Source organism: Chenopodium album, chromosome 21, assembly GCF_948465745.1.
Source record: "Chenopodium album chromosome 21, dcCheAlbu1.1, whole genome shotgun sequence".
Lineage (NCBI taxonomy): Eukaryota > Viridiplantae > Streptophyta > Magnoliopsida > Caryophyllales > Amaranthaceae > Chenopodium > Chenopodium album.
Genome location: NC_137854.1, coordinates 21,169,055 through 21,191,178, shown reverse-complemented (window position 1 = coordinate 21,191,178; position 22,124 = coordinate 21,169,055). Strand labels below are relative to the sequence as shown.

The window sequence follows — 22,124 nt, the reverse complement described above, 5'->3', positions numbered from 1 at the left end:
TTGGGATGACAAGTTGTTGATTGCGTTGAGATGATCCACGGAATAGACCGTTGAGCCACTCTTGCTAGTAGACTCTCTCTCTCCTTCTTGCCAATCTCTATAGTATCTCACAACATCCTCAATTATGTCAACTACTTCTTCTTCCGTCCTATTCATTATAGGACCTCCGGCTCCTCCATCTAGGCATGAGTTGCCTTGAGCACTCAATCCTCCATAGAAAATTTGGATCACTTGATAAGTAGGAATCCCATGATGTGGACATTCTCTTTGGTACTCCTTTTACCTCTCCCATGCTTTATAGAGATTTTCATTGGGTCTTTGATTGAATCCTTGGATTAATGCCCTAGCCTCCGCCGTCTTCTTTTGTGGGTAAAAGTGAGACAAGAAAGCTTAAGTAACATCATCCCATGTTCTAAGCGAATTGGGCTTAACCTCTTTATCCAACCACTCTAAGGCACGACCAATGAGAGAAAAGAGAAACAACTTTAGCCGAATGAACTCTTGAGAAATGTCGTTCACCTTAATGGTATTGCAATACTTCTCAAATTCCTTTAGGTGATTTAACGGACTCTCACTCTTAGCTCCACTAAATTGCCTCCGTTCTATCAATGTAATCATGGCCGGTCTTATCTCGAAATCGTTCGCCGGTGTTGTAGGTGGAGCAATGCCACTCTCAAACCTATAAGCACCGGGAATGCCCAACTCCTTCAAAGCTACCCTTGGATTCTCTCTCATTCCTCCTTATTGCCACCTTGGCTAGCCGGGCTGCATAGCAGCCCGCATGTGGCTGCCAAGGTGGCTGCCCCGCCTTGCGTGCAGCCACACGCGCGGCAGCAGCACACGGCCGCAGCAGCCATGTGCGTACGGCAGTGGCAACAGCCTATGGCTGCTTGCCGCGGGCCGTGTGTGCGGATTTTTGGGTGTGTGGATATGCTTGGCACGGTGAGGTGACTAGCCGTAATATGCTTAATTTTGCATGAGCCGCGATTATTTGTGTTTCCTTGGCAAAACGCTTAAAGCGAAAGCCATTTGAAATGCGATTGGCTTAATGTTGCTTATTTTGCGGTTTTATTTATTTTAATTAAATTTTTTTTATTTTAATCTAAATTTTGGGAGTCTAGGCCTCGGTTTTTGAGCGGCATTGGCAAAATTTTATTTTGACAAGTTTGGGTGCTACCGACTTAATTAATTGGATTAATTAAGTAAAATGCGGAATTTAGTGAGAGCTTCAATTATTAATGATGCCAATTACATAATCGGTTAAACAACTTTGACTAGTTTTAATTAGGCGTGTTAATCGGATTAACCACCTAGATTAGTTACTAGTGCGCGCGTTGTTTAAATGCATTTTACTTGTTTGATTTTGTAAATTGCATGGGCCATTCACAAATAGTGAATGGATGAATGGAATGTATATTCTCTCTCACAGGTTTTATGAAATGGCAACTAGTGGGACCCGACTAGGATAGAAAATACGGACTACATGCCGTTATGTATTTTTGTAAATCTAAATACGGTCTACGCACCGTTATGTATTTTTGTACCTTAATATTTAGATTATTCCTAGTCGTAGACATTAGTATTTGCATAGTTTTGTTAAGTCTTGAAGACGGCGTATCTTGGAAGACAAAGCCTTGAATTGCAAATGAAGACCTTTTGAAGATTTGAAGAATTCAAGGGGTCATGCTAGTTGCCAATATGCATCTATAATTTCGCTTTATATTTTATGCTTATATATATGTGAAGTATTCGTTAGATGCATGTTTAGGTTTTCTTTATGTTGCGATGATTAGTTAAGTTCACTTAAATCAACCAACATAGAATTCCTAGGTCCCTAATAATATTGAGTCAAACTTGCCTTTTCCAAAACAACACTTACTAACCGGACAAGGGTGATGCTAGGCTACGCTAAAGCGAGGTGCCATCACTTCTCCAAGGCTCATAAGGCACACCGGTTGTGCACGTTGGTTTTGGTTTAACTCATCAGTATGAGTGAGGAGTCCTCACATACCGTGGCAAAAGAGATACATCGTCAAAGATGCATTAGATGCGACGATTGTCTAACCAAGAGTGGCTTAGAGCCATTAGCAAGGCAATGTTTACCCTAGAAGATTGAGTGTTTAAGACAAGCCAAAGCATGCTTAACCACTCTTTGTTTCTTCAGATCTTGGAATCGCCTTATTTTCACAAAATAGGGACAATTTACGTGTAAATGAGATGTTAAATAAGTATTGAAAATTTGCATGAATAAAATTCAATCTTATTTAAGTAATTTTGAATGGTTTTTCATTAAAATTCTTTCAATTGTAGAATCATGTCTTCAACCTCAAACAACCAGTTTTCATTACGCTCAATTCTCGACATGGAGAAGTTGAGTGGTACCAATTTCCTTGATTGGCAAAGGAATTTGCGCATCGTTCTTATGCAAGAACAGAAAGAGTATGTCCTTGATGAGGAAATGCCCGAGGCTCCCAATGAGGAGGTAACTCAAGCAGCCCTTAACCGATGGCAAGTAGCCGATCGGGATGTCAAGTGCGTAATGCTAGCCACTATGTCTCCTGAACTTCAAAAAACCTTCTTCGAGAAGGAATCAGCCTATGAGATCATTTCTGAGTTACAGAATATGTTTCAAGAACAGGCTCGAACTGAAAGGTTTAAAACCCACAGGCAGATCCTTGAGACTAAGCTCAAGAAATGAGAGCCAATCAACCCACATGTGCTCAAAATGATCGGATTATTTGAGAACATGGGAAGGCTTGATGCGGGGTATTGAACTGAAATGGCTATTGACATCATTCTCCATTCCCTTCACAAAGGCTATGACCAGTTCAAGATGAACTACAACATGCAAAGCATGGAGAATACCCTCACCGAGCTTCATGGGATGTTGAAGCAAGCTTAGCAGACGCTCAAGGATGAGGGAAGGCATTATATGCTCATGATTAAGAAGGGAAAGCCATTCAAAAGGGCAGGCAAAAAGAAGAAGGGCTTCAAGGGGAAAGGAAAGAAGTACTTCCCACCTAAGCCGAAAGCTACCAAAGACAACAAGGAGAAAAAGGTAGCATCTTCTAAGTCTGATTTCGAATGCTTCTATTATAAGAAGAAGGGACATTGGAAGAGAGACTGCCTCAAATTCAAGGAAGATAAGAAGAACGGAACCGTTGCTTCTACATCAGATATTTACGTTATAGACTTTAACTTCACTAGCTCGGCTTCATGGGTATTAGATACCGGATGTGTCTCACACCTTCGTTCCGATTAACAGGCACTAAGGAACACTAGGAGGCTAGCGAAGGGAGAGATCGAGCTCCGGGTAGGAAATGGAGCAAGGATTGGTGCTATATCCGTAGGATCTCTTAGTTTCTCTTTGCCCACAGGGCTAGTTTTGGAACTTGACAATGTTTATTGTGTTCCCAACATTACCAAAAACATCATTTCAATTTCGGCGTTGGACGCCAAAGGTTTTGAATTTCGAGTTCAAGACCAATCATGTTCATTTTATCTCGATGATGTTTTATATGGTACGGCACAATCAGAAAATGGTCTTTATGTGTTATCACTAGACAGAGAAATTTATAACGTTAATAATCCTGCAAAGAAAGCTAAGACTACACCGTCTAGTCAAACTTACTTGTGGCATTGTCGTATTGGCCACATTAACATCAAACGCATCAAGAAACTTCTTCAAGAGGGTATTCTTGACTCATTTGATTTAGAATCCTTTGAGAATTGCGAAGGATGTTTATTAGACAAGATGATAAAGCAACCATTCTCCAAGTTGGGAGAAAGGGCCGGTGACTTGTTGGGACTAATACACACCGATGTATGTGGGCCAATGAGTACACCCGCAAGGAGTGGTTAACGGTATTTCATAACATTCACGGACGACTATAGTAGATATGGTTATGTCTATCTAATGTCGCACAAATCTGAATCGTTTGATAAATTCAAAGAATTTCAGAACGAAGTTGAAAATCAACTCGGCAAGAAAATCAAAGCGCTTCGATCAGATCGAGGTGGCGAATATTTGAGCCAAGAATTCGATGACTATCTGAAAGAACATGGAATAGTTTCAGAGTTGACACCTCCGGGAACACCTCAATGGAATGGAGTATTTGAAAGAAGGAGTCGAACCCTGTTAGACATGGTCCGATCGACTATGGGTCTTAATGAACTTCCAATCTCTTTCTGGGGACATGCACTTTTAACTGCGGCACTTACACTAAATCGTGCTCCGTCAAAGGCAGTGGAAAAGACTCCATATGAATTATGGAAAAATAAACCGCCAAGGTTGTCTTTTCTCAAGATTTGGGGATGCGAAGCATATGTCAAGAAACTCATTTCTGACAAACTTCATCCGAAATATGACAAGATTTACTTTGTGGGTTATCCAAAAGAAACCAAAGGGTATTACTTCTACAACAAATCTGACAACAAAGTGTTTGTTGCTCGTGATGGTGTCTTTTTGGAGAAGGAGCATCTCTCCAAAATGCCAAGTGGGAGGAAAATCGAACTCGACGAAGTTCGAGAAGACGAGTAACAAGGACAAGTTGACAATCAAAGTGCTCACAAAGCATCTGTTGACATTGGTCAAAGTCAAAATATGCAAAGTCAAACCGACAATGCAAATGCTCAGTCCATTACCCTACGTAGGTCAACTCGGCCAAGATCTCAACCTGACAGATATCTCGGTGTTGTATTAACCGAAGATCAGGACATCCTAGTAGTGGATGGAGATGAGCCGGCAACCTACAAGCAAGCTATGACGAGCCCCGACTCTGCAAAATGGCAAGAGGCCATGAAATCCGAAATGGACTCCATGTTTGAAAATCAAGTATGGGACTTGGTTGATTTACCCGTGGGTTACACACCTATCGGATGTAAATGGATTTTCAAGATGAAAAGCAACAAAGATGGAAATGTATTCATTTACAAAGCAAGGCTGGTAGCAAAAGGTTACAGGCAAATTCACGGGGTTGATTATGGTGAAACCTTTTCTCCAATAGCTATGCTTAAGTTCGTTCGAATTCTTCAAGCGATTGCTGCATATTACAATTATGAAATATGGCAGATGGACGTCAAAACCGCCTTCCTCAATGGAATTTTGGAAGAAACTGTGTACATGACACAGCCTGAAGGTTTTGTCGACCAGAACAATCCTAAGAAGGTATGCGAGTTTAAGAAGTCCATTTATGGATTAAAGCAAGCAAGCAGAAGTTTGAATCTGCGATTTGATGAAGCCATCAGTAAATTTGGTTTATCAAGAATCCAGATGAGTCTTGTGTTTACAAGAGAGTTAGTGGCAGTGACATCGCTTTCCTAGTCTTATATGTCGATGACATTTTGCTCATTGGAAATAGCATTTCATTGTTAGAGTCTGTAAAGGCTTGGCTTGGGAAATGTTTTTCAATGAAAGACTTGGGAGAGGCTCAGTACATACTAGGCATCAAGATCTATAGGGATAGATCAAAAAGGATGATAGGAATGAGTCAAAGTACTTACATCGATAAGATACTAGCTCGATTCCAAATGGAAGGAGCCAAGAGAGGGCACCTACCCATGTCATATGGCATAACCTTAAGCAAGAAGCAGTGTCCAAAGACACCTGATGAGCGAGAAAGGATGAGTCGTATTCCATATGCTTCGCTTATTAGATCGATCGTGTATGCCATGATATGTACTATGCCAGATGTATCGTATGCCTTGAGTGCTACGAACCGATACCAATCAGACCCAGGAGAGGCGCATTGGACTGCGGCCAAGAATATTCTGAAGTACCTGAAAAGGAACAAGGATAAATTCCTGGTCTATGGCAGTAAAGATGAATTGGTTGTTGAGGGATATACCGACGCAAGCTTCCAGACAGACAGAGACGACTTCTAGTCACAATCCGGATACATATTCTGTCTCAATGGAGGAGCGTTTAGTTGGAAGAGTGCAAAGCAAAGCACAACCGCTAATTCTACAACTGAAGCCGAGTACTTGGCAGCATCTGAGACGACCAAGGAGGCAGTTTGGGTTCGCAAGTATATTGATGAACTTGGTGTTGTACCCTCCATCAAGGGTCCAATAGACCTCTATTGTGACAACAATGGAGCTATTGCTCAGGCTAGAGAGCCACGAGAACATCAGAAAGTCAAACATGTCCAACGGCGATTCCACATGATTCGAGAATGGAAGTCAGAGGGTGAAATCAGAATTTGCAAAGTGGGAACGGATGACAATGTAGTCGATCCACTTACTAAACCTTTGTCTCAAGTGAAGCACAACAAACACATTGAGGTAATGGGAATCAAGCATGTCGTGAACTGGCTTTGATTTCCATATTATAGTGTTTTAATTAAATTTTGGACAATGTTGATGTAAAGCACTATGATGAACCATTCAGTTTTTTGGAGTAATTAAAATTTTTCATGCAATTTAAATCACTCCGTCTCTATTTAATTATGGTTTAGAATTAAATAGTGAGTCCATTCGATTTTAATAAATATTCAAAATAGGGTATCAAGTCAATGGCTTGGATAAAAAAACACCTATTAAGTGAACGTTGAATATTTTAATCGAAAATTATCCCTAATCAAGGTCATATTTTTGTGGACGATTAATGACCATTAGAGATTAGTGTGTAGTATGATTTATAGCACTGTTTCTTGTGCTATGAGGATATAATCCCGCTCTCATACTTGTAAGTGCTCGGTGTGCACAACTCCTTCAACGTCACTCTATGAGCTTATCCCATGTTCACTTGCACACAATCTCAAACGAAATTATTACTAGCACGGCTACAAGTGTAGCCTAAAGGAAAATCTTTTTGTGTTTTTGAATTAAGTGGAATAGACTCAACAACAATATACAATCACGACACCATTCCCCGGCAACGGCACCATTTTGATTGAGGGTCGAAGCTAGGTCGTTGAGGCTAACCCCTACCCAAGGTCAAACAAAATTTATAAACACTCAACACACCCCTACACAAGTATAACGGTAAGTCGAGGGTCGAGCCCAAAGGAATGGTGGGCTATTGTCTATTGTCTATAGTCAAGCTATACCGAAGTCTAGAGATAGGGTGAGAATTCTATGCTAGGACAAAGATGATTAATAAACGTGAACGAAGAAATCAAATGTAATAAGCACTAGGGCTAGGATCCACATGTAGTCATAATGGAATCAACTAATTGGGAGGTCAAATTGACTAAGTCAAGCAATGTGAGAGAAGATCAACCATGCAACTAATAGAGCATATCAAGCTATTCTCCTAGAGGTTTAACTAGCGTCAACTACCATAAACTCTAGCTAGGAAACATCACAAGACACCTCAATCGTGTAAATATAAGCCACAAATCAATGGTCCATATCAATGTGAACTTACAATGCAATCTAGTACAACAATCAAAGTTAGCTACTCTTTAATTAATCACACACATGCACATGATCATCAATCAAATTTAATCACATCATCAACTCCATCAATTTTCCCCAATTAGCATAGATCCATTACTCATACATGCTTCACCATTACCCTGGCAAGTAATCTACTCACTAGCCATTGAAATCAAGATCAAAACAATACTAAGAAACAAATTCATCATGATCAAATTAAATCAAATCACAAATCAATCAAACTTAAACATTCAACAAAACAATTGAAATCAAACTAAAGATCAAACTAAATATTGAATTAAAGAAACGGAAATCTTACAATCTTGATCAAAGATCAAAGGAATTAAAGAAAGCTTCAATCATCAACAATCCACCATGAATTTCTCTCACTAAAACCTAGAGTTTTTCTCTCTAAAAATCTCTCTAATTTGATCAAAAACTAATTCGAATTCTATTCTAATTATTCTCTCTCTAAAAATAGAAGGAAAGACTATATATAGGAAAGATACAAAAGAAGAAGTAGTTACATCGTCCCAAAGGAAACCCAGGAAGGCGCGATCGCATCAAGGAAGAGGCGCGGCCACGGTAAAATGGGTACGGAACAGGGGCAAGAGGAGGAGCGCCCGCACCCGCACATGGCGCGCCCGCACCTGCACATGGCACGCCTGCACCACCCAGGTGCGCGGCCGCACCACCCTTATGCGCGCCTGCACCTGGCAGCAGGGTAAGCCCCCTCTTCTTCGTCCTACCTCATCCTCGTGCGCTCGTCTTGGTAATGATGATGAACCCTAAGGTAGGCAGTCTTGAAATAGATATTTTGGTGGGTTCATGCCAAAGATGATGCCCCACCGCATGTGTGCACCGATCTCTTGACTTTCTCCTTGCGTTCCTTCAAACTTGAGCTCCAAAAGACGAAAATGAGGCATCCCAATTGATGAGAAATGTGAGAGGAAGGCTCAGGAATCCTTGGAAACACGATCATAACCTGAAAACAAGCAAATAAAAGGGAAAAAGAATAAATAAACAAAGAAATGCATAAAACTAACTAAGGAAAGCACAACCTAAGAAATAAAGAACAAAACTAAGGAAAACTAAGGAAAAGAGCTATAAAATAGCATGAAAGTCATCCTAAAAGAAGCTAAATGAGTGCCATAAATGACACTGATCACACTCAAAACCTCTACTCTGCTGAATATGCTAATTATATGTCTAAATTAAAGATTAAAGCAGTAGAGTTGCTACAGGAGAAGCTGATCCGGAACTTGATGGCTGCCAACAATGCTGCTACCAACCAGGCTAATGACCTTGAGCTACAACTGAAGAATGCTCAATCTGATCTCAAGGCATTGGAGGGGGCTGACCAGGAGAACACCAAGCTCCGGGCAGATGTTACCCAGTTGGGAATTGAACTGGTCACACTGAAGAACCAGTAGTGAAATTGCAGCAGAGCAGCGCCAGATGGTGGATGAAAATGAGCGGGACAATGAGGCCCGGCTGAAGATAGCCTGGGGGCTCCTCTAACCAACCATAAACTTTGAAGTCTATAAGCTAAGGTATGATTACGCCACTACGGTGTATGATGCCCATCTTCTGGGAGAGGCAGCTCCGCCTCATTTCAAGGCCTGGGGTATGAGGTCTCCGACGATGAGGAGGAGGATCCGGCTAAGGATCAGGGCAACAAAGATAGCCAGCCTCAAGCGGCTGATGATTAGGAAGGAACCCTCCTAACAGGCCAAGATCAGCCGGAGCAGCAACCTCAGCAAACCTGAGTCAGCCACTCCATTTCTGCGGCAGTATGCCATCTACTTTCTTTTCCGGCCTGTGTGCCGAGTAATTGTTGTATTTTTACCGACTATGGAGTCGAGTAACATTAGTTTCTGTTTTTGCACCAGATGTGATTCTGGTTAACTCTCCTTTTGTCCATTGTGCCAATTTCTAATTTATGAAGTATGCCGACTCAGTCGGTTTATTATACTTGCGTTTGATTTTTGAATTTTGTATATATACTAGATATATACTTGATATTTTGCCTAACTTATGAAAAGCATGCGACAGGTACTTATCCAGCTATCCTTGTCCCTGCACGGTTGTGGGGTTGGTTTCATCAGAGATTGATTGGTTGGCTTGGAAACGTTTGATACTTTAAAGAGTATGAGAATTTTATAAGCTAATCAATCACAATGGTGATTGCCCCAAACCAAGTGCACAGCCGGCCATTAAACAGGCGTTCCAGCCTCTGACCCGGGCGGTAAATGATCGTCTGGGGTATAGTGGATACCCATTACGCGAGATGTTTGCCCTAATAGGAGAGTGCGTAATTTAGGAATGAAAAAGCCTAAGTAAGAACTTTGGTCGATCTCCGGTGATGTCTTAAGACATCCGAAACTTCGAAAACTTAAACGTTCTAAAGACTGTTTGGGTCAGATGGCTATGAGTTGACCAATTTGGTCGTTCAATTTTTGCCGTCTGCATGGGTACGTAGAGCAAGCAGGTAGGCTTCCCTCTGTGACGATTGCACTCGGAAGGGTATCGCCGGACACCATTATCCATGTTGGGATAGGCGGTTTGATGAAGAAAGCAACCATCCGGCCACTGGCCACTTGTCTAGGTTGAGACCGACTATATAGCCACTAGGCGGTTTTGTGCCTAGTTTAACTATCTGGCCATTGGTCGCATGTCTCTTTGAACATTGAATTTTTCCACTAAGCTTCAGACTAAGTGTTTTTAGCAAAAGGCCCGTCTGTGCATTGCTCAAACGGGATGAAAATTAAAAGGCAGTAACACAATTGAAAACAAAAGGCAATTTTTCATTAATACTTTTTGTTTACAAAACATTTACAAATTCAGTAGTAGTACTTTTTTAAGTTGTCTTCATTCCAAGTTATAGGCAAGCGTCTGCCATCTGGAGTTTTCAAGTGGTAGGTGCCATCCTCAACTTCTTCATAGATCAGGTAGGGGCCTTCCCAATTGGGAGTTAGCTTTCCAAGCTCATTGGCTCTACCGGTTGCCTCCATTTTTCGTAACACAAAGTTGCCAACTTTCAAAGGGCGCTTGTGCACTTTCTTGTTGTAGGCTCTCGTCATTCTCAGACGGTATATCTTATAACGTAGGGCAGCATTTCCCCTGCGTTCCGAGAGGGAGTCCAATGCTAGCCGCATGGCCTCCCAATTTGCCTTTTCATCAAAGAGCATCACTCTGAGAGTTGGCTCGTAATGTTCAATGGGCAAGACGGGTTCAGCACCGTGTACCATGAGAAATGGGGTCTCTCCGATTGCCCCTTTGGCAGTTGTCCGGATGGCCCATAGGACATGATGCCCATAAGCCACCGGCTCTTTCAATTTTCTTTTTGATGCCGTCTAAGAAAAGTTTGTTGAAGGCTTCAACTTGGCCATTTGCTTGGGGTCGGCCGACTGATGCAAAATAGTTTGAGATCCCTTTATCTCCCAACCAAGTCTTGAGCCGAGGCGTCTCAAACTGAGGGTCATTATCAAACACCAAAGACATAGGTACCCCAAACCGGGTATGATGTTCTTCCAGATGAAAGAGATGACATCCTTTGTTTTAATGTTTTTAACCGCCTCCGCCTCCACCCACTTGGTGAAGTAATCCACAGCCACCAAAATGTAACGTTTTCTGCCTGGTGCAGGCGTATACAGACCTAGAATGTCCGTGCCCCACTTAGCAAATGGGACTAGGCTGTGAATTGTTGTCAGATCAGTAGTCGGGCGGTGAAGTTTGCCAAACCTCTGACATTTTTCACACTTCTTCACCAGTTCCTTGGCATCTGCCTCAAGAGTAGGCCAGACATAGTGGCGCCTGGCTCTAAAGGCTAGGGATCTGTTGCCTATATGGGAGGCGCAGTATCCAGCATGCAATTCTTCGAGAACTTCCTTCCCCTTTTCCGGGGTAACAAACTTCAATAATGGTTTAAGAAAACCAGCCTTGAAAAGCTCTCCATTTCTCATCTCGAAGTTTTCTGTTCGTTTCTTCATGACGTCTGCTTCCAGTGGTGAATCAGGGAGCGTGTCATCTGTTAAATATACCCGGATGCCATCCATCCAGGTAGAGCTTCGGTCCTGAATTCCAATGGGGCTCTTCATATATGCTTCTTTTTTCCAAAACTTCCCAAAAGACTGACGGTGGTGTATCACAACATGCAGAAAATGCCAGCTTGGACAATGCATCCGCCTGGTTGTTGTCTTACCTGGGCACCTAACTCAGACGGAATTCTTCAAGTGCCCCAGCCTCTTCTTTGACCGCCTGAAGATATTTGCTCATAGCCGGATGAGTTGCTTCATATTTACCCTCATACTGACTAACGACCAACTATCAATCAGAAAAGGCGTCAATCTTTGTTGCCCCTGCTGCCTTACACATGCAGATACCGGCAAGAAGAGCTTCGTATTCTACCTCGTTGTTTGAGGCCTGAATCTTGAACCGTAGTGCATATTCAAATTTGTCCCCTTCAGGAGACTCATAGATAATGCCTGCACCACAGCCGTTCTTTATATAGCTCACGTCTACATAAACCTATCAAACCCAATCAAGATTATTCTGAGCAACCAGACGAGTCATTTCGACAATGAAGTCGGCAAACACCTGACATTTCACTGCTTTTCTTGGTTCGTAAGAGATTTCAAGGCTTTGCATTTCAATAGCCCATTTCAACATTCTGCCGGATGACTCCAAGGTGGACATTGGCCGCTTGAGGGGCTGATCGGTGTAAATTACAACCGGATGTGCCAGAAAATAAGGCTTCAGCTTCTTGAATGCCATATACAGAGCAAGGCCAAATTTTTCAAACATGGGGTACCGGAGTTCAGCATTTTTTAGCACATGGCTAATGAAATAGACCGGGAGCTGGATGTCGTCTCTCTCAGCAAGGAGAACAGCACTGAGGGCATGGTCTGAAACGGCTAGGTACATGTATAACGTCTCTTTAGGCAAAGGGCTAACAAGCCTTGGCAAAGAGTGCATGTGTTCTTTCCGTTTCTGAAAGGCTGCCTCCGTGTCATCCCCCCATTCAAATCTAGTCTTTTTCCTGATTGCTTGGAAGAAGTAAAGGCATTTGTCACCAGACCGGCTGAGGAACCTCCCCAATGCAGCCAGGCAACCGGTAAGTCTCTGTACTTCCTTGACAGTGCGAGGTGACTTCATGTCAATCACCGCCTGTATCTTCTAAGGGTTAGCCACTATTTCCTTTTGATCAATCAGGAATCCAAGAAACTTTCCTGATTCAATTCCAAAGACGCATTGCTTGGAATTTAACATAACCTTATGCCGCCTGAGTGTGGTGAAGGTTTCTCGAAGGTCAGCAAGGTGATCCGCCTGCTGCTTGGATTTGAATATCATGTCATCAATATACGCTTCTACATTCCTCCCAATTTGATTGATGAAGACTGTATTAATCATCAGTTAGAACGTTGCCGGCGCATTCTTCAAGCCAAAAGGCATCACAGTATAACAGAATAACCCCAAATCAGTGACGAAGGTCGTCTTCTCTTAATCGTTTTTCCAAAGGGGTATCTGATGGAAGCCGGAATAGGCATCCATGAAACTCATCAAGGCATGACCCGCTGTTGAATCGACTAGGCTGTCGATCTTTGGAAGTGGATAACTGTCCTTCGGACATGCCTTGTTGAGGTCTGTGTAATCAACACACATACGCCAGGTACCATTCGAATTTTTTACAAGCACAACATTCGCCACCCAGTCGGGGAAATTACATGGCCGAATGAACCCAGCATCTAACAGCTTTTTTACTTCGACAACTGCCGCCTAACTTCTTTCCTCGCCGTGATTTCTTTTCTTTTGCCGGATGGGCTTCTTTTTTGGATCTACGGCGAGTTTGTGGAAAGCGAGATCCGGGCTGACACCTGGCATCTCTTCCACTTCAAAGCCAAAAATGTCTTTGAATACCTTCAGCAGAAGGTGCAAGCTTGCACCCAAGGTTGCATAAGCAACCGTCCCAACCTTTATCGTACGCTCTGGACAGCTGTCGTCTAGAGCAAGATCAATGTTTTCACCAGCCGGTTGGGGATAGAGCTCATCTGACCGCTCTCCGGTCAGTGATTGTTATTTCTTCTCTTTCATTATTACCTCCACCGAGCAACTTTTATTTTCTTTCCAGCTGCTGGTGGGGCTGGATTGGCCTCCTTGACATTGTCAAGGTCTATTGGTTCCTGCCCTTGGCCGTCTGGGGCCACAGTATCTTTGACGGCTGAGAGATAACACTCCCGGGCCGTCTTCTGATCCCCGTTTAAGGAACCAACAGAGCCATCATCCCTCTCATACTTGATGAGCATGAAAGAAGGGATGATTACAGCCTTGGCTTCGTTAAGGGTGGGACGACCTAAATGATATTATAGGCGGTCAGTTCCTCGACGACCAAGAACTTAACGACCAGATGTCGTCCTTCTCCTTTCTCTCCCAGTCGGATGGGTAAGTCAATCCGACCGACTAGGTAAACAATCCCACCCCCAAAACCAACCAAGGGGTGGGTTACCGGATGCATGATGTTGGGCTTGTACCTCAGCTTTTCCAAGCACCGGAGGCTGATGATATCCTACGAGCTACCGGTGTCTATAAGGATACGCCCAACTAGTTGGTTGGCAACCTTACATTCAATGCCGACCGGGTCGTCTTGCGGACGGCGAACGCTGCTCCTGTCTTTCTCAGTGATCCGGACGTTTGGGAAGGTGGAACTGCCACACGCCTGCTCATCATCTCCTTGTTCATCTTTCGAAGATATTTTTTGGTGCCCCGGATGGTAGGGCCACCACATGAGAATCCGCTTGCTATAGTGTAGACCGGCTCCTTATCGGTGTCAGAACTACTATTAGGCTGGGTAGTCTTGGATGACTGCACTTTGTTCTTCTTTTTGGTCCCACCTGGGGACTTAGAAATGTAGGACTTCAACATCCCTTTGTCAGCCTTTTCTGACGAGGTCAAACTTAAAGTTTGACCCGTCTCTCAGACCCTTGAAGAAGTCTGTAAATGCTACCTCGTCAGACAGTCCCTAAATCTGGATTCTAACCAGGTTGAACCGCCTAACATATGAGCGTAGCCCTTCTCTCTCACCCTGCTTAATGGTGCTCAAGTCTAGACTTGTTTTCTTGGCAGGAATGATCATTGAGAAGTTGGTGGCAAACAAGAAGGTTAGCTTCTTGAAGCAATCAATAGAGTCGGCTGGCAAGTTGCCAAACCATTGTTGGGCAATGCCCTTCAATGTAGCAAGGAAACATCGACACCAAGTGGCATCGTCCCAACCCTGTAAGCACTTGAGGTTGGTGTATGCCATTAGGTGGTCTTCTGGGTTGGAGGTACCATCATAGGTACTTACCAATACATTCTTAACCTTGGCCGGCTGGGCCGCCTTGGTTATATTCTTGGTGAACGCAAAAGGTTGTTCACCAAGTTTGAGCAGTCGGAGCTATCAGTCCAATGGCTGGACATTATTGTTGTATGCCTCCTGACCTCCGAAGGGAGGCAACTGCATAAATTAAAGGCCATACTGGCCATATTGCGCATGGGGTGCATACGAGACAGACCCAATCATCATCTAAGGGTCAGTATGCACGGTCTTGCCGCCTGTCCGACTCTCATGTAAGGACTGTGAGTTCCTTACAGAAGTTTCTCTAAAGTTGTCTAGAAAGCTCAAAGTGGAGGTTATCCAGTCAAGTTTTGCGACTGCCTTCTCCTTCTCTTTGGCATGAGGATTAGCCGCCTGTCCTTGACCGGCTTCTTCCTCTCAGATGGAGTAGTCTTCTTAGCCGGCTGACCCTTGCTAGAGCAAGCCTTGTTTTTGTTGATCATCTCCTTGATTTCACCCTTGAAGGAGTTCATGAATTTCATGAGCTCGTCCCGGGTGACTGGAGCTTCTCCTCTGGCCTTCGAGATTTCCCCTTCTGGCCTCCTAGGGGGCCGCCTGCTTGGACCTACTTGGTCTGTATTACGTTCCAGCTGGTCTTTAGAACGTTTGTACTTGGAGATAAATGAGCCATCCTTGGCTACATACGTCTCCACATCATCATCTTCGTGGTTAATAAAGACATCCGGCTGATGTACCGGTTGAGGAACGCTTAAACCACCCGGTTGGATAACCGGTTGTAGATTGTTGGGATTAGGATGTGGTACAAACCCTTGAATAATCTTTGAGGTACTCTCCCCACAGATGACGCCTGTACCTTGGGAGAGTTACGTCATAAAGTCTGGTTCGGCTCAAGTTGTACCTGCAAAAACATGGAGACTCCGGTTGTTGGAGCTCCGCCTCCGACGGTCAAGTTAGTAACTGGTAAAGGAGTAAAAAGTGCGGAAGGTGGGTATCTGCTTGGATTCCAAGCTCGGGTGTTTTCTGATGTGAGAGAATAAGGGTGTAATAAATGATTGTAGATGTCCCCAAAATGGGGGAATATCTCCCTATTTATTGGGTCGTTGGGAAATGTGCCCGTCCCTAGGTCACTCTAACCTAGGACTGATGGGCTGCGCCGTAAAGTGCGGATTTTGGGAATTGAGCCCTTGAAGGCCGCAATTCAGAATGAATATCTTAGATTTCCACGTGTCAGCTGATGAGTGGTCTGGGATGACCTGCTAGCCCTTGACACGTGGCACTCTCTCATTGGTCCAGGTGTCTAAGGTATTTTTACCCCAAACATACGCCACACCATCTTCCTTTTGATCAAACAATTACATTATTCATTCTATTATTTGTAGCCTTTGAAACACTTATTAAACAACATATCTCATGTAACCATATTAGACAGCAATGGTGTCTCCTAATCAAACTCCTTTCTACAATTAATTCATCTCAGGGTTGTAAAATTAAATCAAACAAAAGGCAAGAGAAAGTGAAAAAAGCAGAAAATATGGAATTTAAATTTCGATTGCCAATAAATTTAAACGTCAATTTCGAAATACATGCTCAATTGATTCAGATGCATGTGTATCTGTGTTCTTCGCTACTAAAATTAATGGAAAAAAAAAGGTAGACAATAAACTTAACAAACCTAGATTATGAACTTGATATACAATAATTCAAATTAAAAAATGAATAAACAATTCTGCCTCACCTTATAAACTATTACAATGGAGGAGAGAAGCTTGCTAAGTGCTTCAATGGAGAGCTCATAAGTCACTTCAATAGAGGAGGGAGGCAAAGGATGAAGGAGGAGCTTTTTTTTATTATTGAAGGCAGGAGGAGCGTTTAAGAGAAAGAAAAGAGGAATTAATAAAAGGGTAATTAATATTATATCAATTGAGGGCGTAGATGTAAAGTAACATTTTGAGGATATTATTGTCTTCACACTATTCATAAGATGTTGGAAGGAGGAGCGTTTAAGAGAAAGAAAAGATGAAATAAAAAAAAGGGTAATTAATCTGAAATCAATTGAGGGAGTAGATGTAAACTAACATTTTGAGGATATTATTGTCTTCACACTATTCATAAGATGTCCCCCCTCCCTTATGGATAAATCTCTTATGCACTGCATATATATCCAATACAATCTTGTTGCATATTTAATGTTTGCAATCACTTAATAGACAAATAAGTAACTTTACCTTTCTCCTCTTTTTCCTATTACCTAAAATCTTATGTACCTTCCCATGCAACTGATGGCCATTTTGCAATATTTAAGTAATGTAAGAAATTATCTTCTATAGGCTTAACATTGTAGGATAATTGATTATAAGAATACAAGCATGTGGGAGGTGTCAAAATCGAAGTGATTCGGAAAAAAAAAATTCCGTTTCGAACTGTAATCTACCCGATTTGATTCGAGAAATTCAAGACTCAAACCCGATCTGCAACCGAATTGAACTCAACCCGAATTCGAAGGCACTGATTTGACCAGACTTGAACTCAACCCAAAACCAATTTGACCCGGCTTGAACTCAATCCGAACTGAAATTGACCCGACAAATAGCCGATTCAATACGATATGTTTTTTATTCGAAATGATACTAACCAGACCTGATTTTGACTTGACATGATTTTAAACCAACCATAATTTTAAACCTAACTTATTATTTACTTCTTTTTTTTACTTAAACATATACTAGTACTAATAACACGATATGAAAAATGACACATGAATGACTTGATATCGACCTAGTAACAAAATAATAAAACTCAATAATTACTTTAGTTTTAATAAGGCAAAATTAGTGTCAATAGCACCGACTATAGGTTGGGTCACAACCTTGATCGGGTGCACTGTACATCACAAACTATCATGTTTGGTGCAAAAAATGTCATAAATAACATCGAAGAAAGTGTATTTATATTATTTTAACATTTAAACGAATTTTCACCCTTCTTCTCTAGCTTATTTTGTTACTTTATTATACCTAGCACGAGCTCCCTAATTACTTTTATTTTTAACTTATTTTGTAACGACATTCATAATGAATTGCAACGAGTGGATTATGTTTGGCAAAATATATTGAAATCTACTAATTATACAAATCCGTCCAAACAACACATCAATTTCAACAAATCATCATAACACCGACTAATATCCTAAGTTTATGAAATTATGAAGAAAAAAAAAAAGATAAATAACTATGCATCAATTCAGCACGAAAATAGAAATTAAATTTCAAAATCTACCAAAGTAAAATTTAAAGAATGTCTTGTACCGATTGATTGCCTAGGATTTAGGATTAGTATTCGTCTACTTCCTCATTTACCATGGTGTTCTCCAAGGAGTAGTATTAAATTTACTAATTGGGGCTAACGGGTTAAAAAAACAATGAAATTGGTAAAATAGATTAAAATAAGTAAAAAAAAAAATGTTTTTCAAGCATAATCTCCGATCTCTAATGTCTTTTATGACATTTTTTGCATCAAACTTAGGGCCTGTTCATATTTACTTAATTTCAGTTCAATTCAGCTCCAATCAGTTCAGTTCAGTTTCAATCAGTTCAGTTCAGTTCAGTTCAGCTCTTAATTTCCCTCTCACATAAAATATTCATTTCAGCTCAATTCAGTTCAGTTCAGTTCAGTTCCAATCAGTTCAGTTCAGTTCAGTTCAGCTCCAATCAGTTCAGTTCAGTTCAGTTCAGCTCAGTTCAGTAAATATGAACAGGCCTTTAATAGTTTGATATGTAGAGTGCACCCAATCATGGTTGTGCTATTCTTTACACACAACCTATAGTTGGTGCTATTGAGGGCAATTTCGCCAACACAAAAAGTTTGGTCAACTCAACCAAACACAAAAAGTTTTTGTATCAGAATTAATCGAATACCGAATCAACCTAAGTAATTAAACCGAACTTAACAGAATCAAAATTAGAATCGGAACCAACCCAATCCAAAGTCATCCAACCCAAAATTAACCCGATCGTTTTGAATTCGATCCAAACTTATCCAAACTGAATATGAACCGAAATGAAGTTGACCCAACCCAAACCTGATCTAGACGCGATAGATTTAAACCCGAATTTGATCCGACCGAAAGTGACCCGATCCGACCGAGGCGGGTTAAAAGGGTAATTTTAAACCAACTATACCAAACCCGAATAAGCCTGACGTATCATGACTCATGGATCAACCCAAACTCCATCCGGTTATCTCAATTGACACCTATCAGTATTTACTAATGTACTATAGGCTAGAGGGAGTGTAAAGCCCTAATATTTGTAGTGTTTTTCCTTTCCAAAAAATTATTAAAAATAGAAAACGATAAAAGTAAAATAAAATTGGTGTCTTCAACTGATCGAATCGAAATTTTCTTTTCAATTACCTCAATTACATTAGAAGATACTCTTCAATAACGTCAATTACATTAGAAGGTCCTTAATGTTTTTAATTTTTTGTGGATGTGTATACACATTATCATAGAATCTGGCACAGTTACAACAAATTGCCTCACTTTCTGCAATCTGTAAATATTTGATGCTTTAGCAACTTGTTGTCTAACTACCTTAAAGCTGTAGGGCTTGTAGCACCAGTCAAAATTTGCTTTCTGCTTTTATCCTTCACCGACGATGCAGCAAATAATAAGAGTGGTCTGTATGAAGTGCGAGGAACCATCCATCCCAAGGATGGTCCAAAGTATCCGAACCAAAGTAGATTTGTGTAGTGTGTACTGTATCGTGATTGAAGGAATTGAAGAACAGGACAGGACAGGACAAAGACTAGAAAGAGACCAGAGCGCACTCAAAGCTTTTTTAGCCATCTCTTCACTTCATACAACATAATTGCAATTTGCAACCTGGAAGTGAAACAACCCGAATTCTTTGACTTGAACAAACCAAAGTAACTATGACCATGTCAGTTTGAGACTTTGCGAACGAGGTCATGCTATGAAATATAGGCCTCCGATCTCAAGAAAAGGTATGCATTAAGTTAAACTTATGTCCAGACAGCCTCAACAATTCATCAGAACTGGACAGGCCAACAAAGAATAAGCAGGTGAGTATCATTCTACCTAGTTATTAAAGAGCTGAAGTGCTAATACTTCTCATTTGCATCATGTAGTAAGCCGAAAAATATGTGAATTCAACTCTACATTTTATGGTATGTAAATGTGTTGGACACTCATTCAACAAGAATATGAGAGTGGAATCCTTGCCTTCGACAATTCAATTTTCACCTCAACTCCTCAACAAATGTAAAAGGAGAGGGAAAAGACAATCAAGAGCTTCTGTATATCATACAAGCTTTAAAATCAGAGATGAAGATTTTTAACTATAACTTGTAAGAAGCTGAACACATTAACTTCAAATGTGTTTAACCTTATACAATGGGAAAAGCTTGTACAAATGTCTTAAGAATGGAAAAAGTGTTATATGAATATTGTATCTTCACATATGCCTCCAATTTGTTGTGTCCAAAACTTTGAGCCCTATGATATCCAAGACTAGGAAATGCACCGAATCTGAAACTCATACCCAATGCCAGTGGCATATTTGAGATATTTTAAGTGCACGGCATGTACCAGTTTTTTCTGACTTTATAGAGAGATATTTTGGAAAAAATACACCTGTTACTGGATCATTAGCTCAATCTAGGAGTATAGATAATGGTTATTCCATAACCAACAACACCCCATCCCAACACGATTCATATCAATATCAACATCACACCAATCAATTGCAGAACAGGGTCACAGAAATAGCCAAATTACTGAGTATTTTAATAACAAGACTCAAGTTCCAAACAAAACCATACCAAAGTTTGAGTAAAAATAGTACCCATCCTTGTACACTACTTCAGTTGAATAACAGGTCACAAAACTATTTTAACTAACCTGACACCTACGTGCTTAACACTCAGGCATAGCCCATAAACAGCCACCACTGGCATGAGCCCAGCAATACTCAATCCTCACAAAGCGATGCCATAAGTTCACGAGGCGAATTCCAAATTGGGAGATTAAAGTAATGTTCTTTTGCCTTCTCCTCCCGGGCATTGCACAAGGACTCTGCTACATCACAAAGTTGCTCAAAGCTGTGTATTATTGCTTCCTGTGCTTCAACCTTAGAACACACAAAACATCTCGAAATTTAGTTGTAATCCAAATACAATGATAGAAAGTTCTGCAACAACACTACTAGCAGAAACCCACGTCACAAACACAAACACAAACCAAATTCTTCCAAAATACCCAAAATTCACTTGGTATTTCCCTAATGTTGAAGGTCTATACTCAATTAATACCATCGCAAAGCAATTTTAATTCCAATTTTCAATTGAAATTACACAATTTAATACTCAAATAACCAAATCAAGACATACTCCTATGAATTAATAAAATTATAATAATGCAATCTACCAAAACTTCTTCAAAACCTAGAAATCCCAACACTTATAATTCCAATACTAAAAGCTCACAATACTAAATTTGAAATAGAAAAATTTAAACAATAAGCTAGGTTTAAACATAGAAAAAGCAATCACATATTAAATGGCATTAAACCACGAATTATTGAATGGTTACCTGCAAAAGAAGCTCATCAACCAAAGACCCAGAACCTTTTTCGACTGAAACAACAGATCCAGACCCTTTACCACCCATTTCTAGAACCTTCCCACCTTCTCTCTCCTCGTCATCTTTCTCCTTAACCTGTTCAAGCTTAGATTTAACACTGTCTTCCATTGTCTTCAAGGTGTTCGACAAATTGTCCCAGAGACAAATTTCGGTTTGATATTTATCCTTCAAGTTGCGCAAAGTTGCAAGTTTTTTCTTCCTTGTTTGCTTGATTTGAAAAGCAGGATCTGGTTCGGGATCTGACGCACGAGGGAAGGAAAAAGGGTCGATTCGACGTTTCTTGCGCTTGTAGACGAAGCCATCGTCGTTGACGATTTCCCAGTCTTCAGGATCCCAGAAGGTTGTAGGGGTAGTGGTGGAAGCCGCCATTAATGAGAGCGGGAAAGAGCTTACACACTGCATAACAAAATGGTTGTGGAACTTTCGAGTTTTGTACCCCGTACGAGTTATTTTTTACTCCGTTTTCTTTTTTTCTTTTTTTTTTTAAAAAAAAAAATTCTTGTCTTCTAAACAAATAAATAAATAAATAAATAAAATAAATCTCTGAAAATTGTGCTCATGCAGGACATATGTAGTATATATATTTAAGGGAAAAAAATGGTAGGAAAAAAAATTAAAAATTAGAAGGGCTAGAATTGCAAGGATGGAACTTTGGAGTGTTTTGAATGAAAGTTGGCAAAATAACTCTTAAATTATATATAAGACTGGAGTGTACCCGTGCAAAATGCACGAGATATATATATTATAGAA

At 41.0% G+C, this 22,124-nt stretch overlaps 1 protein-coding gene and 1 non-coding gene across 2 annotated transcripts; one reads left to right on the top strand and one right to left on the bottom strand.

The window, feature by feature from the left end:
- The first annotated feature begins 244 nt into the window (after positions 1–244).
- Positions 245–350, top strand: LOC145603292 (small nucleolar RNA R71). The gene has a single exon (XR_014104809.1). It is a non-coding gene; the product is annotated as a small nucleolar RNA R71 (small nucleolar RNA).
- Positions 351–19,924: 19,574 nt separating this feature from the next.
- LOC145602512 (uncharacterized) lies at positions 19,925–21,841 on the bottom strand. Its single transcript, XM_081658705.1, has 2 exons — positions 21,324–21,841; positions 19,925–20,862 (listed from the first exon to the last, which is right to left on the bottom strand). The coding sequence occupies exons 1-2, from the start codon at positions 21,774–21,776 to the stop codon at positions 20,704–20,706; spliced, it is 612 nt and encodes a 203-aa protein (XP_081514831.1). The 5' UTR covers positions 21,777–21,841; the 3' UTR covers positions 19,925–20,703.
- Positions 21,842–22,124: the final 283 nt, after the last annotated feature.